The sequence below is a fragment of the Propithecus coquereli genome, unplaced genomic scaffold, assembly GCF_000956105.1.
Source record: "Propithecus coquereli isolate 6110/MARCELLA unplaced genomic scaffold, Pcoq_1.0 Scaffold121, whole genome shotgun sequence".
NCBI lineage: Eukaryota > Metazoa > Chordata > Mammalia > Primates > Indriidae > Propithecus > Propithecus coquereli.
In genome coordinates this window covers 991,587-1,011,385 of record NW_012136192.1, presented here as the reverse complement: position 1 = coordinate 1,011,385, position 19,799 = coordinate 991,587, and the positions used below count along the sequence as shown (strand labels likewise).

The 19,799-nt window shown below is 39.8% G+C and overlaps 1 protein-coding gene across 1 annotated transcript in view; it reads left to right on the top strand.

Moving 5' to 3' along the window:
* ANKFN1 (ankyrin-repeat and fibronectin type III domain containing 1) overlaps positions 1–19,799 on the top strand; it is a 68,180-nt gene that overhangs the window by 25,045 nt on the left and 23,336 nt on the right. Inside the window, exons 8-10 of the mRNA XM_012665675.1 lie at positions 8,586–8,752; positions 11,476–11,626; positions 13,214–13,382. Of these exons, the coding sequence (XP_012521129.1) occupies positions 8,586–8,752; positions 11,476–11,626; positions 13,214–13,382 (487 nt within the window). The remainder of the gene's footprint in view (positions 1–8,585; positions 8,753–11,475; positions 11,627–13,213; positions 13,383–19,799) is intronic.

Sequence of the window (19,799 nt, the reverse complement as noted above, 5' to 3'; positions counted from 1 at the left end):
GGGACATGTTGCTGCTGGTATTCCACACACAGGAAAGATGCAGAATCTGATTTTTATTTATCACTCTCTAGATCTGAAATTCATCAAGCAATACAAATAGTGGGTACCCTGAAGATGCCCTGACCAATGAACCAATGAGAAACACTGAGACAAATAATTTAGTAGGGGATCCATAGATAGTATAATCAAAACATTAAACTAATACCTGAATGGATTGTAATATATGGCACTTTGGACAAAAACACTCTCGTACATATTTACTCTTGCTTGTTCCTTACAATACTCCCTTGGGACAGACAGGCATAATTAAGTCCATTTTAGGAATGAAATAACCGGAGCTCAAAGAAGTTAAGTCACATAGGGCTACGCAAAGAGACAATTTAATGAAGCTAATGAAGCTTCAATGGCATTCAGCTCTTCACTTGCACAAGCCCCTTCTAGGCCCTGGCAGAGACTCTAGCAATTTTATATTCATAATTTTGTATTCTTTTCCTTAAAGAGGGCACCAGAAACTATATTAGCTTCAGGCCCCTCAAGGCTTGGATTTGCCCTTGGGAAGATGGTAGAGCTGAGACTTCAATTCAGATCTGCTGATTGGAAGCAGGCTTCTTTCTGCTAGGTTATATCTCACTCTGGGGTAGGAGTTCAGGTTTTAGTGAGTGAGGGATGGGAGATTAAATAAAGGATCAAAGACTCTACTGCATACTGAATATCCACCAAAATTCAAAATCTAGGCAGCTTACATTCAGACTTTTAGCTTGGAGAGTGGAACCTGGACACCACGTCTGCTCCTGCACCCAAAGCTCTGTCCCTGCCACCCTGCTGCCTCGTGCGTTCTTATGTGAACATAGGCTTCAAGCTGTTTCTTGTTCATTTTTTCTTTCTTTTCCTAAACCCAGTGATGGGGATGAATGCTATAGAACTCTCCAGTTAGGTAGAAAAGCTGGCAGAAACATCTGCATCGAGCTCCTTACCACCAATGGCATATATTCACGACAGCTAATCTGGAGTAAGAGGGGAAGAAGGGCCCAGTCACACAGAACCAAGCCAAATCCAAGCCTCAGCTCCAGGAGCCATTCATGGTCACTCCAAACAGCTAACTTACTCTATAACTTACTTTCATTCCCCACCAAGGGGTGGCAAATACAATAATCTCACCTTTTCATTACTTGCACTGGCCCAAACCAGGACAAAGTCCAGTGTAGCAAAGGCAAGTTAATTGCTCAAAGCCAGTACCTCTGGATTTGATTTTCTGGAATTTGGGTTCATAGGAAATTGATAGTGTGTGCATGTGGGAAGGAGGTGGGGGCAGGGAACACAGGCACATCCGTGGCTCCCCTCTTCACCTTTTATAAGCAAGTGCTAAAAGAAACATTTAAAAAATCATAATAAATTGAGCTTTTACAGGGTGACTAATACACTAATCCCCTATAGGGATAAACTGGAGTCTGGGCTACCTTTGCTCCTAGAAACACAGCACAGGCCTCAGCATGATATAATACCTGGTTTCTCCTAGACTTATTACATTAAAAATGTGTTACAGGTGCAGAAAAATTCCAATCTGGTGAAAGGTTGTTAGAGAAGGAGACCAAAAATAGAGGCAGGATCAGGTTTCCACACAGATCCAAGTGGAAAATTTACCCCCGCTGACTGGCACATTCCCGCTTGATGTCATTCCCACCCACCCCCACTCTCCCTTCTCCTCCCCCCACTTTTTCCTCTCTCCCCTCCTTCCCATTCAAGTCTTACACTGGAGAGGAAATGGGGAATAAAACTATGAGGGCTGGTATCCAATCCCTCCTGGACTTAGAATTTAATTACGTCAGGAGCTGGCGCCACCGACTCAACATGAAGGGAGAGATAAGTCTTGGTGGTGTCCAAAGCAGGCTGGGTGATTCCCACAATAACAGGCCACAGACAACTCTCTTTTCTCAGAGGCAATGGAGCCATGACCACCAGGCCCTCTGATTAGAAGCCTCGGCTTCTTTACGCTACAATCAGCTCACACTCTGGGACACTACTTTGGAATCAGGCTGACTAGGTATTATTCCTGAGCCCACCCTTTCTGGTTATGTGACTAGGACATGTTATTAACTTCTCACCCCTTGTATTTCCTCCTCTGCAAAAAACCCTACTTCATAGGGTTCCAATGAAGATTAAGTGAGTTAATACATAAAGCATTAGAAGAATAACACAAAGTAAGCACTCAATAAATGTTAGTGATTTTTGTTATTTCTCTATTAAGAAAAATTCAAGCAATGTTAGGCTGCCCTTGGGACACACTCAGTCCATCTTCTCTGCCCTGCTCCCCTAGAAGACCTCTGAGACTGGCCCAGTCACCCCATGGGGCATTTCATCACTCTCTCTACCTTTTCATACGTAGTAACTAAGGAAAAGCTGTATACAAACTATATAATCCACAATGGGATTTTCAAAACAGGTAAGGGCTTTAACAAAATCTGGGCCCATAACTAATCTACTCATCCCTAGGACCGCAGAGAAACTCCAGTGTCCAACTCTCCCAAATTTCTGACCTTCTCAAACCCCAGACCTTAAAAACAGGCCTCTCTCATATATATGCAAAAGAGAGAAAAATTCTTCTCACACTTACCTGGGAAGGAACAGAGAGTTACTACGGACAAGCTAGAGTCCCTCTGAGCAAATTAATTGGCAATGAGAGTATTTCCAATAGGGACGCCCCTCCCAGTGCCGAGTGACTCTGACCATGTTCTTCAGGGATCACTTCACTCACTGGAAGCTTCCCATGTGAAGTTTTCTCTGAAGATTAATCTCTCACATGTGTACTATATATTCGAATTTGTAACACTTTATCACATTTTTTATATCATTTGGTCCTCGTGCAAACCCAATGAGGTTGAGTGAGGAATTTTGTGTCCGGTTTGCAGATGAAGCCATGGATTTCAAGGAAATAACTTGCCAAGGTTATATCAGCCAAAAAAACAGCAGAAGAGGGACCAGGACCCATATTTTCTGACTGCTGGCCTGGTGCCCTTCCCATTCCACCATATTGCTTTACATACCCTCCCCCCTCCTTTCCTTTGCATCCTTTTTGTAAAGTGTGATCCTAGGGAAGCTGTGGTAAAGTTTGCCTTCTACCCCCTCCCATCCCTGCTTTCTTTCTCTTCTTCGCCTTTGGCATTCCTTGTCACCTCCGGGTGCCCAGTGTTTTCTTCTTATGCACTAGGTGCCCAATAACTCTTCTGCCTCTTTCTGCTTTTTGCCAGCATATTCCTACTCTTTATACCCTCAAGTATCTCCAAACACAGGGATCAAAAACTGCAGGAATCAAGAAAGACTGATGGAAATGAGCCAATTGGGCTGGACTTAAGAACAAACTGGGTTCACGCAAAAATTTGTTCACCAATGTTCGTAGAAGCATTATTCGTAATAGCCAAATGGTAGAAATAACCTAAATGCCCATAAACTAATGAATTAATGGGTAAACAAAATGTGGCATATCCATATAATGGAATCCCATGCAGCCACAGAAAATGAATAAAGTATGATACATGCTACAGAACCAGACATAAAATGCTACATACTGTGATTCCATTTAGATGATATGTCCAGAATAGGCAAATCCAGAGACAGAAAGTAGATTAGTGATTCCAGGGGCAGGGGGAGGAGAGATTGGGAAATGACAGCTGATGAATGTGAGGTTTCTTTCTGGAGTTATGAAAATCTGGAATTAGTGGTGAATGTTGCATAACCTTGAGAATGTACTAAAACCACTGAATTGCACACTTGAACAGGATGAATTTTATGGCATATGACTTATATCTCATTTTTTAAAAAAAGAAAGAAGTGAAATTAACAGACTGTGTTAATCTGGAGATCCCCTGTCCTATCTAAAGAGAGAAGCACCTATTCAGCACCTAATTATACTGTATTAATTACAGTAGAAGAATATGGTCCCAGTATTGAAATATTTCCATTTTGTGAAAAGAAGTTGAAAATCCAGATTATATTCATAATTTATAAAATGATTCAGAAAATTTAAATTATTTGCAGTCCATACAATCTTGGACCCACAAAGACCACCAGCCACCATTTTGTGACTTCTGCCATCCTGGACAATTCAGCTTCCATACCCCATCAGGCAAAGTAAAAGCACTGTAGTTATTGGAAAAGCAACTATTTATTGTTCTTCTAAAGAGTTCTCAGGATAACTGATCAGTGAAGAGAGGATGGGTACACCCTTCATAGTCACTGTACCAGCACAACATATTCTCTCCCAACTCCTCTCATCCTCTCGCTTCATATTTAATAAACATTTTTTTTCAGCATCAACTAGGTGCAAAGCACACTTCTAGGTGCTGTAGGAAAAACAAATGAATAAGCCACAGTCCCTGCTCTGAAGGCGTTCAGTCCAAGGAGGCAGACAGACTTGTAAACAAATCAAGGTAATACAAGGTGGAATAAAACCAGAGCCTGATAGCAGTACACACATCATACTATAGGAGCACAGACAAAGCAGCTATTAATTCTGCCTGGGAATATCAGGGAAGGCATTGCAGAAGAAGTGGCATTTGGCTGAGCCACAAAGGTAAGTTAAGTTCACCAGATAGAGAAAAAAAGAGAGAGAGAGAAGGAAAGAAAGGAGGAAGGAAGGAAGGATTCAAATAGATGGAATCAAATTAAAGAGGGGGCATGGTAAAGAAATGAGGCGAAGCTGGAAGAGCAGAGCTCACTCTCCCTTAGGCCTACAGTGGACCTTACACAGTCTTCCCATGCCCTTTATCATGCTGGCTTAGAAAAACTTGCTTACGCGTTTCTCTCACACACTGAAATGTGAGTTCCATGAAGAGAAAGATCATGTCTTATTCATCTCGGTGTCCTTAACATCCTAACTCAATGCCTGATACATAGTAGGTGCTCAATAATAACTGATAGAATGAATGAACTTATGAAACAACAATCAAAAAAGGGAGATTAGGACATGGTATGGGGAAAGAAAAAAACAATTCATTTTGTCTGGAGACTAGGGACACAAAGGGGTTACAGTAGAACTGGGGTTAGAAATGCAGGTTAGAGGTCAAATGAGGTAATATGTAGATCCATAGGTATTCAATTTGGTGTTAGAAGGCTCTTCTACTTAGGTTATGTGAATGAGACAGCGTCTTTCTCTTCTCATGTATTTCTCAGGCTCTAAAACATTCTGACTAATGAGGGATAACTGACAATGTAAAGCCAAGAAAATACATAGTAGATTTTCAGTAATCATCTTTCTAAAAATCTACTGAAAGAGTGAATTACTCCATCCCAGAATGGTGTTTGTTTTTATATAACCACAGTGTGTTCCTAACTCATATTCTATTTGTGGTCAGTTCTGACCCTCACATGTTTTTCTCTTACACGCCTGCCCATCCTATATTTGTACTCTTGGGTTTAGATCTTTACAAGCACATTTTCTTATTAAGTTTCAACCCTAATTATTGTAGACTTATTTTTCCAATGCATAGGGTCGTTCAGAGCTTTATTACTATTTTCCAGAAAATCAAAACCACACCAAATTCGAGACCCACAAATTTGACACACACATTTTTGATTTCTTTGTCTGGAACACCAATAAATGAGCTGAACAGACTGGTCCTCAGGACCAATCCCTACTGGGCCATCACTCAATATGTCTATTTCCACATCATCTCCATCATCCACAAATGTTCCACCCAGATATTCAGCTTGTTAAAGTAATGTGGTCAAGATTCTACTTTTCCCAGGTTATCCAGTGAAACTGATTGCACTGGAGACTTCTTCCTGGTCTGTAGATCCTGTTCATTTGCTGTTAGAAATTAAAGTTTTCCATATGATTTGCTCTTCACAAAACCATGCTGACTCCACTTTAGTGTCTCAGGATTTCCTGGGTGACTGCAAATTGATTGTTTGATGGTTCTTTCTCATTTTTCCCAAAGATCAATAAGTTGTCAGTCTTTAATTACTAGGGCCAACCTGTGTTTCTCTCCTTCCTGTTTCAAAGGCAGGCATATTTATAACTAGTCCCTAGTCTTTAGGGACTTCTCCAGTTCTCCATGACTTCTCAAAAATAATGACCCATGAGTCTGTAGCCACATCTGCTTGCTCAGCAAGTATCCCTGGGGTGTGCATCATCAAATTCAGCTGATTTGAATACTTCCATTGTTTTCTTCCCTCATTAACCATTTCTCTCCCTTTCATTAGCTGTTCATTTACCAAAATTCCACATTGAGTGAATTTCTTCCAGTCAACTACTTACCTGTGATCTGTTGTGAAGAGACAAGATAGAAAACATTAAAAAGTTCAGTCTTATCTATCCCCTGATATAAATGAGAATTCCTTCCTTCTTGATCATGAAATCAATTTTATTTCTAGTCTATTTTTTTACCAAATGTTTTGTAAAAGTTGTTTAGATTTTGCTTTTCTGTACATGCTCCTTATATCTTGCTCCCAATTGTGACCATTCTCATTTTGTCCCTCTTACTCTATTCCCATATGTTCTGTTTAAGGGATCTGGCCTGATTTCCACACTGTGCACCTTTTTCACACAGAAATAGTACTGGATACTAAGGACACAAAGCAGTAAAAAACACAGTCCTACCGTTACTTTCATAGTCTAATTTAATAATAAAACAGAAAGGAAGAAAAATATAAGTTAAATACTCCTTCTGCTGTATGCCTGCATTGCCTCTGTTATAAAACTGACTTCAGCACATTGTGATCATCTGTCTACTTGTCTTTCTTGACCTCTTCAAGAGTAGGGATCACATTATGTTCACCTGAAATGCCAGTGTCTCCCATAGTGCCTTACACACTACAGGAACTCAATATCTGTTTGATAAAGGGTAGGACAGAAGAGATGGTACACAACAGCATATGTTAGATGTTGCAGATAGTTAATTCTACAGAGGAGAGATCACACCTTCAGAATATAGTGGTCAAGGAAGGCCCCACACCTTTCTGTCCCATATAGAGTTCCATAGAAGTTTAAATGTTTATTTTTGTTTTCCCTCTCACCTTTCCTGCATTTAGTGGTAGAGATGATTTCGTTTTACCTTATAAAAAAATTATTTATTTATTTAATATTATTTGTAATTGACAAATAATTATGGGGTACAAAGTGATGTTTTGATATATGCATACAATGTGCAATAACTAAGTCAACCTAATTAACATTTCTATCACCTCACTTACTTATCATCTTTTTGTAGTGAGGCCATTTGAAATCATAGTTATTTTACCCTCGTTGAAAACCAGGCTAAATTCTAGCCTATAGGAAACCTTCCCTTAAAATTAGTTACCTGATTCATCACTCCTAATTTTGTATCACACACCCCACTGCCGAAATGTTTAAAAAGTCTTACCTACTGATATGGCAGAGGAGGGAGAGTGTCTGTTTTTTCCAATTATTCATTATCTGAGTCCCTGCAGTTGTATAGGGAAGCAAAATTCATAACTCAAATAGTTCACTAGAGAACTGACCACACATACAACAGATTCCATTCAAACATCCTTCTGTGCTTAACTTGGTTGGCACTTCCTATTGTACAAGCAACTTTGTTCAGTCTCTGCTGTTCGTGGAATACTGTGATGTAACAGTACAATGCAAATGCAATGTAAATCCATTACAAGGCAAAATTTAAAATCTTATAAAAGATACAGAATTTTGTGAAGTTGATGAAGACACTATGGAGACCTAATCAAATCACATGCAAAGCCATTGACAATTGAAAATCTAGAAGTGGCAGACCAGTTAGCCAATGAAGAGCATTAAAATGAACAATGACTATATAAGAATATGAATAGAATATCAAAATTTGAAAAGATGCCAGGGAAAACATTATGAAGACTTCAAATACTTTTGGGAAAAATTATCCTCTTCATGATCACATTGTGAAAGTCAAATATGAGGAGTATCATTTCAGCTACAATTTAGTCTAAAAAATTAAGCCAAAAAAAAAATCAATGCCTGATTCACTCTTTTTTCATTCTCAGTATTAATACATAATTATAACAACAACTTAAATGTTAATAATATAAAATAACCCTCTTGGCATTATTTTTTGTTTTAATTTTCAAGATAAGGATCAGTCAAGCTTTTTTTCCTACCTGCTAAAAATCTGATTTTATTTTAAATAGTTTCATTTAAAAATGGACTTTTTAACCATCCAGAAACTACAAAGCATCCTGTAACTGCTTTGTCAGCTTGTACACTTGCAAATGTCTGTTTCTCCCATCTAAACAGTAAGCCCTCCAAGGACAGAAATTTTGAATTCAATTTTTCTTTAGGCTTCCACCACCAGCAGCCTATTCCCAATTACAACACACACACCTACCCCAGCACAGTACTGAGGAAAATAAGGATGTAGAATATATTAAAGACTGATTACCTGACCTGGAAGAGAATTCTCCTAAAGGTAAGACTAGCTTACCACCAACATTTCCCCAGAATTCATGGCGATACCTGAGGTTTCTCACCTAATTATTTAGCCACAGCTCCTTTCATTCATGCCCAGCCTGCCTTAGAGAGGAAAAGGTTTTGAGATTGCCTTTTGAGATGTTTTTCTGTTTGTTTATTTTTCACCCAACAGGATATTCTCTCCTATCACAAGAGGAGTCATCAGCGACTCTCTCCTGGATTATATCTGGGTTACCTAAAGCTATGTAGCTCTGTGGATCAAATCAAAGTCCTCGTTACCCAAAAGTTGCCCAATATTCTCTGCCATGTGAAGATCCGTGAAAACAATAACATTTCCAGGTAAGTTGTCAGGAATTGAGATTTTTCTTGTGATGAAATAATGGCTCAAGTGACTAATTTGATGTGCCAGAAGGAAAGTGAAGTGTTAACTTCCCAGTGTAGTTTCTACGGTGAGATAATCCCAGGGACCACAGTGGAACAGGGCAGAGCTGAGTTTAACACTAGGATGAGGAGGGCTCACCTGTTGGTTGGTGGGAGGAGTAAGCCCATCAGAGGGGGTCACTATCTTTTCACTTCCTCTCTGCATTATTCATGGTGCAATTACTGATGTTCAACTGGTTAATGAATAGATGACCTTTTCTTTCAACACTGCTATTTCTAATATCTCTTCCTTATAATCTAAAACAGACATTTTCTTTTTTTTTCTTTTGTTTTTAAATATCACCTATAGGAATGGGTTTCATAGAGCTAATGATCCCCCCTGATCTTAAAGGACACTCTCATTCTCCCTACTCCTAACCCTCTGGCCTGAGGACCTTGTATGTTTTCTACATCCCTTATGATTCTCTAGGAAAGAAATGAGGTAACAAGGCTTGAGCCTCTAGAAACTCGCTCTATGGTCTGGCATTTGGTGAATTACCCTGTTAGCTTTGGGAAAGTTGCCCAATCTTGGTAATCTGGCTCAACTTTACAACTAATCCTCATAGTAAGCCTCTGAAAGTCAACTATCATGAACAGAATTCTGCTCAATATGATGAAAGAAAGAAAGATGAAAGAAAGAGAAAGAGAGAGAGAGGAAGAAAGCAAACAGAAAAGGAAGAAATAGATAAGAAAAGAAAAAAATTCTCCAGGGTTCTTCAAGCTTCAAAGAGTATGAACTAGATTCTCAAATTCTATTTACACCTATGGATTTGCTTAACCAAAGGAGACTCTAATTTGGTCATTTAACATGTGGTCCCTAAAATGGCAAGACTTTATTAATTATGATGTCTCACAAGGTTTATTAAATAATACTTGATGACGATGGAGGAGATAGTAATGATGGTCTCTTTGAAGAACTCACTGACTACCATGTTCTTGCCTTTCCCTTATCAATTACACCTGGACTTTAAGTCTGCCATCTGGTGGTCACTTCCACAAGCAACACTGGTTATCTCCTCAGTCCTTCCAAAAGGTTACACGGCTCATTTTGGGGTTGACTTAGGAATGTGTACTTGCATCCATTTTCTAGATTTGTGTCTTAAGGGCTTAAACTCTGTCTCTTAGTGGTTACACCAATTAATTTCCCCTTGCCAAGGATCCAAGTTTCACTTGAACACAAGATTGCAATAGCCTTTACTCTACCAGTTGCATCTCCCTCATTCTTCTAGCTGAAACTGATTAGCGGTAGATGTTTCATGGTATTCCTACTGGTAATTTATTTTCTAACTTGATTACATATCTTATTTTAGCAATGTTGTCCTTTAGGCTTTGTGTATGTTTATGATAGCCAGAAACCTTTCAGTTAGTTCAGTATCAGTTATGGGACAGAAAAAAAAATAGTTCCCAAGTGAGTTCTCAAAAATTTCAATTATCTGTGAAGCCAACAGTACGCCCAGGTTTAAGTAGGATTTAATTTTGATTTTTTTTCTCTTATTGGGACAAAGGGTAAATTTTCCATAATCTTATCCAGTGTGAAATGAAACAGATACCTTGAAAATTAGAACTTTTCTAAGAGGGTAGTTACTTAAAAGAGAGTGGTTTTTGATGAAAAGCTCATGCCACAATCAATTTGGTTTTCTGACCCACATATTGGAGCCCAGGCTGGTATAGCCCTTTGGAAGAGCCTCAGAGGGTTTTCACAAGGGAGGGCACATATGTCAGCACCTCCTTTTTTTCCATTCCCCTGAGAGGAGGGCTTTCCTTTCCTCTCTACCCTGCTCTTGAGAGCATATTGCTGCTCCCTGCAGAGTTCTAGGGAGAAATTGGGCCAACTGAATGTGTTTAGAGACTTGTGCTAAAATACCTGTGGAAACAATGTTCTCCAAGAGGCATTTACCTTGATCTTTTCAAGTTCCTTTCGAAGAGCAGCCTTCGGGAGCAAAACAGATGTGCTTTCCTCCCACCGCCATTCTTTTCCCTTCAATTCTGCATGACATTTGGAAAAGTTCATTAGGAAGGATTAATAGAGCACGCAGAATAAAGACACAGATGACTGGTTTGTAAGGAGGATGGAAGCAGTGATGTGTGTCCCCTGTTCCTTTTATTGGAATTGTCTGGTGTTCCTGTTTGTGATTCTCCTCAAGCTTTTGGAAGGGGAGAGAAACCAAAATAGTCCCCACGATTACAACAGGCCAGGGTTGAAATGTGCCATGTGGTTTGTTGCCTGAGTTGGACCAGAGTCCTGTGGTTACCCAACTGTGGAATTAACCAGCAGATGCCCCTGTGGTAAAATGTAGGGTCTTAGAACTTACAGAGAATCTTCAGGGAAATAAAAATGAGGATAGTCAGGAAATTATTAATATTACAAAATATTTGAAAGTTCCAATCTCAAAAACTGATTCATACAAATTAGACCTGCTGTTCTACGGTATATGTGGTTTGATAGGTGAACTAAGCTTAAATTAGAAAGAGCTCATTTTAAACTCCTTTTGGGTGGCAAAAAGTTCAAATTTCATGAATTGCATTGAGTTTTAACTACCAAGGATTGGTTATCTAGGTTCTGGACATATACACTAAGAAAGTTCTGAGCTGTGTTCTGAACTTTTGTTATATTTCTAATTTTAACTTGACTCAACATACAGAGAGGAGTGGGAATGGATCCAAAAGCTTTCTGGCTCTGAATCTATGGAAAGTGTGGATCATACGTCTGACTGCCCCATGCAATTGTTCTTCTACGAGCTCCAGATGGCAGTGAAAGCTCTCCTTCAGCAGGTCAATATACCTCTACACCAGGTACTAGACTTTACCATTTTTATCTTCTTCTTATGGCTCATGGAAACTGAATTGTAGCATTAAACTTACTGAAGATATATATCATATGGATATGATATATACATGAGACATATATTTGTATATATAAAATATGTATATTTATGTGTATATTAATTTTCATTTATTTAAACATCACTTTTCATATACATGCACATTTTACATTTGATGCCCACCAGCAGACACAGGCTATACTTCTGCTCCTTTTCTCTAGCTCCTCTGTATTGACTTCTCTCCCAAGTATTCTGGGCCCCACTGTACTCAAGCAAGGAAAAATCATTGGCTAGTCTACTTTGAAAGACAACAAAGCTCAGCTTCAGGATAGCATAAAGCAAGGAGAATAAATAAATAAGGGTGTACTCAGATATACGAATGATTTATCCAAGAGCAGAAGAATAATAGATTATACTACAATGATCAGGCTATGCCTGGCTGTCTTTTCATAAACAGAGAATTTGCTATCAAAATTATTGTCTTATCTAAATAAAATGTGCTAATCTAATCTCCACTAATAAGCAAGTTTGAGAAAAACTGTTGGCACAAAAGAGAATAGTAAATGTTTGTTAGACTCTGTCTAGTAGGTTAACATGATGCAGCATTAGATTGAACTTTTTTTGGTTTTTTTGGTCTATGTTCATCATTCCTGCCTCCTTCCCCAAAACACAGACCAGACACACACACACACACACACACACACACACACACACACACAAACACACCGAACCAAATTTAGCCTATAAACCAGAAGGCCATTACAGGAGTGACTGGCTCTCTTTAAATAAGAGAGAGAACCATGAACTGGCCTCTGGCCCATGGAGGCAGGGGGATAAATTAGAGATTCCAGGAGTGTCCTTCCATTGGGATAGTGCTCCAATTTTAAGTCAATACTGCAAGGCTAGTCCAAAATAGCGAAAACTGATGAAAACTAAGATGCCATAAAGACGCCAGGGGAGCAACTGGATTATTCCAGGGGTGGCCGTGTGTTCACTAGGAGAAAAAAAAATACCAGCTCTACTTGTGACAGTAGATACTATTAAAGGGTTTCTTGGACTTAGCAGGTTTGAAGCAGCTCATATTTCATTGGTGACTCTTGGGCTACATATACATGTTGGGAGAAGGCTGCCTAACAGTGCATATGACTTTTTTTTTTTTTTTTTGGATACTTGTAAAATTTTCTCAGTCCTTGGCCAGAAACTACATTTTTCCCCCTTAACCAACTTAAATTGAAACTAGTGGATTTTTAATTCAATCCATTTTTGTTGCTTCATGTAATTATATTCATCATTTTGAAAAGCCCACAGAATGCAATCATTTTCTGCTTTTATAAGAAGCATAAATGTTGTTTTCAGAGTTTATGTGGAACATTACTGCCTTAAATCTTGATTTTATATAGCATTATTAAATGGGCTGAACCCTAATATTTATGTTGTATAAAAATTCCAAGCTTGAAGTCGTGTAATTTTGTTAGATGTTTTATGCCAGTTTGGTGTTGTTTATGTAAGTGCCATGTTGTAACTCTCCTATTTTTCCTCTGCGCGTGTCCCTCTGCAGGCAAGGAACTTCCGCCTCTACACACAGGAGGTGTTGGAAATGGGTCACAATGTGTCCTTTCTTCTCCTGCTCCCTGCCTCAGACGACGTCTGTACAGCCCCAGGACAGAATAATCCTTACACCCCACACTCAGGGTTTCTTAACCTCCCTCTTCAGATGTTTGAACTTGGTATAGTAGCTTGTTTCACCTCGAAATATTAACCCAGCCTCCTTATAATAAAATCACAAAGTTATATCTGTTCCCCCTTGTCCCAGTGGAGGGTCAATAAATCACATGATGGCTTTGGCAACGACCCTTCCTAGAACTGTGTACAAGTCTGAGAAAAAGCAAAGCTCCAAGACTATGTGCCTGAGCAATAATTATTGAAAACCAGCTAAGGCCCAATGGAGAGGAAGGAATTCTAAACAGAAAGTTCAGTTATCAGGCTGTACTTCTTGCCTCCCCTTTGCGTTCTTAAAACATAAATATAAGAACCAATGTTTTCATGAAAAGCACTGCCCTTCTTTCTCTCTCTCTCCTCCTCCCTCCCTCTCCCTCTCCCTCCCGCCTTCCCTTCCTTCATACCTCCCTCCCCCTTCTTTCCCTCTATCCCTCCCCCTGGTCCCCACCCCCAACTGGGAAAAAATGATAATGAAATTAAAGTGTAGAATGTGTATCACTCTGGAGGAAAAAAAGTCTATAATTTTAAGTAGCACTGATTTATTAAATAGACTCGAATATTAAATAGACTGTAAATTTCTGACAGACCATTTGAGAAATGGACAGCTTCTCTTAGGATGCAATATTGTGATCATAATGTGGGATTCTGAATGGTGGAAGATCTTGTCCTGACTTTCAAAAATGAATAGCTTGGGCTCCAGTTTCTCTGCTTTTGCAGAGACCCCTGTTGCCCACTGAGAATGTGAATAGGGAGGCTTTGTCCACTTCCCATGCTTCATTTTGTAACAGGCCAATAAGAGGCAATTAGCAAGAGTTCCATCAGTTCAAATGAATTGTACAATTTGCGGGAGGGTGAGTGAGTGGGTGGGTGGAATGGAGGCAGACCCTCTTTGGATTGCTCCCCAGCCACCAGATTTAGAAATAGACAAGGTAACTGCCTGATGTTTCATTTTGAGAACTGGGAATTGCTTAAGCCTCTCACTTTCCCTTGCTCCAAGTAGTTTAGATGCCCAAAAGTTGATAAGTAGCGATTGTTATTTTCCAGAGGAAGGAGGGTTCTTAAGAGAAGCTTGAATCACACTTGCAGGCTGGGTCCTGGCTCCCCTATTGTGTGACACTGGCAATCACTTAACCTTTCGGCACCTTTTGTGTGTCACACAATTAATAACATTGGCCATACCACTCCCAAGAGGCTTGGATGTGACTGTGACCATTTAATGAGTTCCCCAGCCAAAGAGCATTATTATTCCATGACATAACAGCATTGTTGGTTTGAAATGTAGTTTGGGGCAAAGTATTTCAGTATCTATTGGGCGCCTACTGTAGACATTTAGAATTGAGTAAGACAAAGACTCTGCACTCAAGGGGCTTTCAGTATGATGGTATGAGTAAAATAAGAATACAAATTATTATAAAATGAGGTAGAATCTGCCAGAAATCATAAATATTAAGTGATATTTAAAAAAGAAAAGAAAGCACATTTTTTCTAAGATATCAGAAAGCCTTTGCGGAGCATTATTTGATATCTGACTTGGGTATTAATGAATAAACATGATGTTAATAAACATGTATAAAAATAAAAGTTTCTTGTCAGGGAGAGCGGAGTGAGCAAAGATATGACAATAGAAGGACTCAGAAAAACAGGCCATATAGCAGAGTCTGTGTCTCAGTGGTTCCTGACTTTAAGGTGGTTTATCCTAGAGTAAGACATACCTTCTCACCTTTGCGGTCCTCCCTTGCTGCCATATCATTGGTAATCCAATGATTAATGAGGGCCATGTAAGTTTCCAGAAAAGACCATTTGATTAGGTTTGGTTTCATTGATATACACAATTCTATTAGTCTTTTTTTTTTTCCCCCTAGGGTCCAGGGGGAAATGTTGCCAGTAACAGGAAATTAATATACTTCAGCACCACCAGCAACAATTTCAAAAACATTTCTGAGTCTTAATAAGAATCATGATAAACTATATCTTATCCCCAAGCAATGAGAGCTTTCCAAGAGGCATATTATCATAGCTACCTCCTACATTAGGCATCAGCCCACTAAGCATTTAATAACACCTTATATAGGACATCTAAGGGCTTGATATAGTGAACCTAAGCCTCTCTATGAAGGATGCTAAGCATTTTTGTCTTTATTTTTGTTTTTATATGTAGAACTTTCCATTTATTGGTAGTTCCATAGTAAAGGGTCAAGAGATATAGTAAGCATTTCTGAGAAAGGAAGAGAATGTTTTTGGAAATTCAGTCAGAACTCAGAAAACTTTAATAACCACGTGGGAATTCTAATGAAACTTGAAAAGGTGTGAATTATGGGAATATGTAAATTATAATAGAATAAAGGGTTGCACTGTATTTTGGTTTGACTTGTATAAGTCATCCCTATCCTCATGAAAGGATTTGAGATTTGGCAAACTGCCAGTGGCCTAAATGAATCATAAATAACTTGCTAACCAGCTATGGAAAACTGCATAGCACTGAACAGATCTAGCAAGGACAAAATGATAAAGGAGCTTAGCCCTCTCTCTCCCGGGGTAAAGACTAGACGGAGGCAAAACTATAGGCTATTCCTTCACAGGATTACTGTGGGATTGAGAGAGTCCTATAGGAGGATGTTGTGTGATCTGGATGAGCAGGGTTAGCTGAGACAAAATGGTACAATTTCATAAAAGACCCACTCTGCTCTCCACAGCCTGAGGGCTCACACTCTACCATCCCTTGGGTGGGAACAGGATAGGACCTTGCTGCAGTAATAAAGCATATGCCTGGGGATCTATAAGCATCACTATTTACACAGTTCCCAGGAACAAAAGGAAAAGCAGCGTCATGAGCCCTTAGAAACTGTCCAGTGACGTAAACTCTTGAGGATTTGCCTAGCCTGCACTGGGGAGGTCACCCTGCCCTGACCCTGTGGGCAATCACAACTGACGGCAGGCCTCTGATGAGGAAAGTTGATTTTTATTGATTTCCTTGGCTTTATGATTCATATTAATTGGACTAGAAAGACAAAAACTGGGGAATTTTTTTAATAGCTTGAGGGCTGGCATATATTTCATACTTGGCTTGTGCTTGGCTGCATCCTTCATTCAACAAATGTTTACTGACCTAACACTGTATGCAAGGTACTGTGCTAGGGCTGGACACACAGACATTAATAAGGCACAGTCTGCCCATCAGAAGCTCAGAATCCAGTAGGAGATACAGGCATCTCTACCAAGAGTCCTAATACAATGAAAGCACTGCTATAAGAGGTAGGATGCTGAGTTTCAGAGGAAAGACAGCTAATCATTCCTTACAGAGATAATACTTGAGCTGGATCTTGAAGGATAAATAAACATTCAGAAAGGAAAAGAAAAGGCAGAGCAGAAAAGGAAATCATTTTATGCATAAAGAACAGCCTGCACAAAAGCTCAGAGACTTGGGAAAGTGCAGCCCAATTAAATATACTCTTAGTAGCTCATTGTGATGGATGCTTAAGGCATTTCAGGAAGAATGGCAGGAGAGCTGAAAGTTAAAAAGATCAAAATCACAAAGGACTACTTTTGTAATCCTAAGGAGGTTAGACTTTAGCCAGTAAGCAGTGCGGAGCCCATGAAAAAATTTTAAGAATAGGGATGATTTGGTCTTACTAGATTTTGCAGCTCTAAGGAGTATGGATTGCAGGAGAGTTAAAAAAAAAAAAAAAAGGCAGAAGGAGGGGGCCGAGACTAGAGGTGATGAAACAATTAAGATACTACCTCGCTAGTCTAGGTGAGCAATGATAAGAGCCCCAACCAAGGCAGCCACAGTGGGAATGTAGAGGGGAGAGCGGAGGCAAGAGAAATTTAAGAGTTAAAATCAACAGACTTTGTGATTGATTTGATGTGGTTAAAGAGAAAGATGGAGGAGCCACAGAGTCTGAATGAAGCTGGTGAGATGGAGAATATTGCCATCTACCGAAATAGGCAGAATGAAGGCGTAACAGGTTTGGGCCAAGAGGAGAGAAGAGGAGAGATGATGAGTTCAGTTTGACAAATGATGAGTTTTGAGGTGCCTATGGAATCTCCAGGCACTGAGCCTAATGTCACCCAGGCCACAGGCTTACAAGAAATGGCATAGTCCCAACCTTCATTCCGAATGCCCATTTACATGATTTAGGAGAACATTCCCATATTCCAACTGCCAATTCATTCACTACCAGGAATCTTTAGAGGGGCATCTTGTGCCCTGGTTCTTTCTGACACCTTGGCAAAGAATCATGGAATTAAACTGACCCCAGGAGCTTATTTCATTGATTCCTTGGCTTCCAAACTAGGCCACATGACCCAGACTCATGGATTTTAGTGAATTAGAGATGCTTAGGAAGAATATTCAAATCCCAATCTTGTTCTAATATTCTAACCACTAAATGTCTCATTCTTCCAGCGGGGTAAGGGAATGGTGGAGGGGAGATAAATATTTATTTTGTATCTGGCATGTGCCAGATGCTGTGCTGGGCACTTTTTATACATTTTATTATTTAATCCTAGGTCAGCATTATCATCCCAGTCTTAGACATGAGAAAACTGAGGCCCCCAGAGGTTACAGGCCCACCACCAACCACACAGGTAGCAAGTGGCAGAACCATGATTCAAACCCAGGTCTATCTGATAATCTAAGCCCATGCACTTTCCACTCTACTATACTCCTAGTATTGATGCCAGCCACATTGTAATCTCTTACTATCTTGTACAGAAAAAAGAGGGAGAAAAAACACCACAGAAAATTAGTCTTAGCTTGTGAATTACTAACAAATCATGTGGTCCAGATAATGACATTATTGTAGCCTTATACCATTTTGTCTGTAAAATGCATGTGATTCACATTTTAAAAAATTAGAAGCTTCCAGTCTATTCCTCCCAGCCTCAGTGATGGCTACCAAATGTATCATTGCTAAACCACAAAAGACTATGTTAAAGTAACATTTGTTAAAGTAACATAAAAGGCTCTAGATGAAAACCACCAGAGTGGGAAACTGAAGCGTTATAGTTGAAACCTCCTCATAACTCACTTGTGGTACATGGTGTGGATGGTGTGGGTGCTGTGTGCTGCAAGACCACCCACTGACGCAGGGCTCCCACTGCAAAGAGACACAACAAGAGAGAGCTGTGAACACTCTGGCTTTTAAGATTCAGATGGGACTGATAATGTTTCTTTTAAAAAAATCATTCAGTGCCTGTCCCCTATCTTCCCAGTCATATTTTAGAAAGGAAAAAAAAAGGCTTTTTTTTTTAACCACTTGCTTTGGAAAGGCAAAGTGTGAGACACTTCACTCTCCTCACTCTCCAGCCAAGAGAGGACATCTGTCAAGTGCTAACAGGACATAATCCCTCCTTGAAAGGCATAAAGACACATTCAGGGAGCTGCAAGGGTCAAAACTAAGCTACAAAGTAATGGTGACTCCTTCCTGAGGAGCTGCCAGTAAATATCACAAGCTTGAAACATACCTTTCAAAACAGGAAACTCAAGCACATCATGAGAAAAAAGAGAATGGAGGGAAAGAGGAGTCTTTGGGGGAAGGGTCTACCTCTTCAGATTAGCTAATGCATTTATTTATTTATTCATTTAGTCAATAAATATTAGTTGAGAAGCCATGATGTTCCAGGTTTTGAGGAAATAGAAGTTAATAGGAGACATGGTTCTGGCCCTCAAAGAAATCACAGTTAATACCAAGGCAATCAAGTAAACACATAAGTGCAATGTAGCAGGACAAGTGTCATCATACATTTAGAAACAAGTGCTCTTCGAGCACCAAAGTGGGAGAAACTAGCTCCACCTGCAAGGGAGATGTCAGTGAAAACTTCACTGAGGAGAAAACATTTACACTGCATCTTCAAGTATCAGAAGCTGACCTGAAGGTACTGGTAGAGAAAGGTATGTGAGGATGAGGAAAAGGCGTGTTTAAAACCATGGAAGTACAAAAGGACTTGTAGTAAGTAAGTTCAGCTGGACCAAAGTTTAGGACTGATGTGGAGCTGGGGCTGGAGGGTGGTCACATGACGGAAGATGTGACTGAAGACATATACAAATCCCAGATCACAAGGAGCGTTCCTTATCTGGAAAAGATGTTTGGATTTTATCCTGTAGTAAAGAAGAAGCTCTGTAGAGGTCTTTAAGCAGGGAAATAGTACGAGAATTAGATCATTTGGGAGAAGCTCCATAGTTTGTCATTTACTGAGAGGGCATATGAAATTAGTTCTGTGTGTTGGGCAAGAAAGTGCTAAACAGAGCAGAGCAGAGAAGATGGGAAGGAAGAATCTGACACCACACAGAAAAATCAAACCCAGGACAGAGACTGCCTGAGTTAAGAAACACCTCCTTGGCCGGGTGCGGTGGCTCACGCCTATAATCCTAGCACTCTGGGAGGCCGAGGCGGGCGGATTGTTTGAGCTCAGGAGTTCGAAAC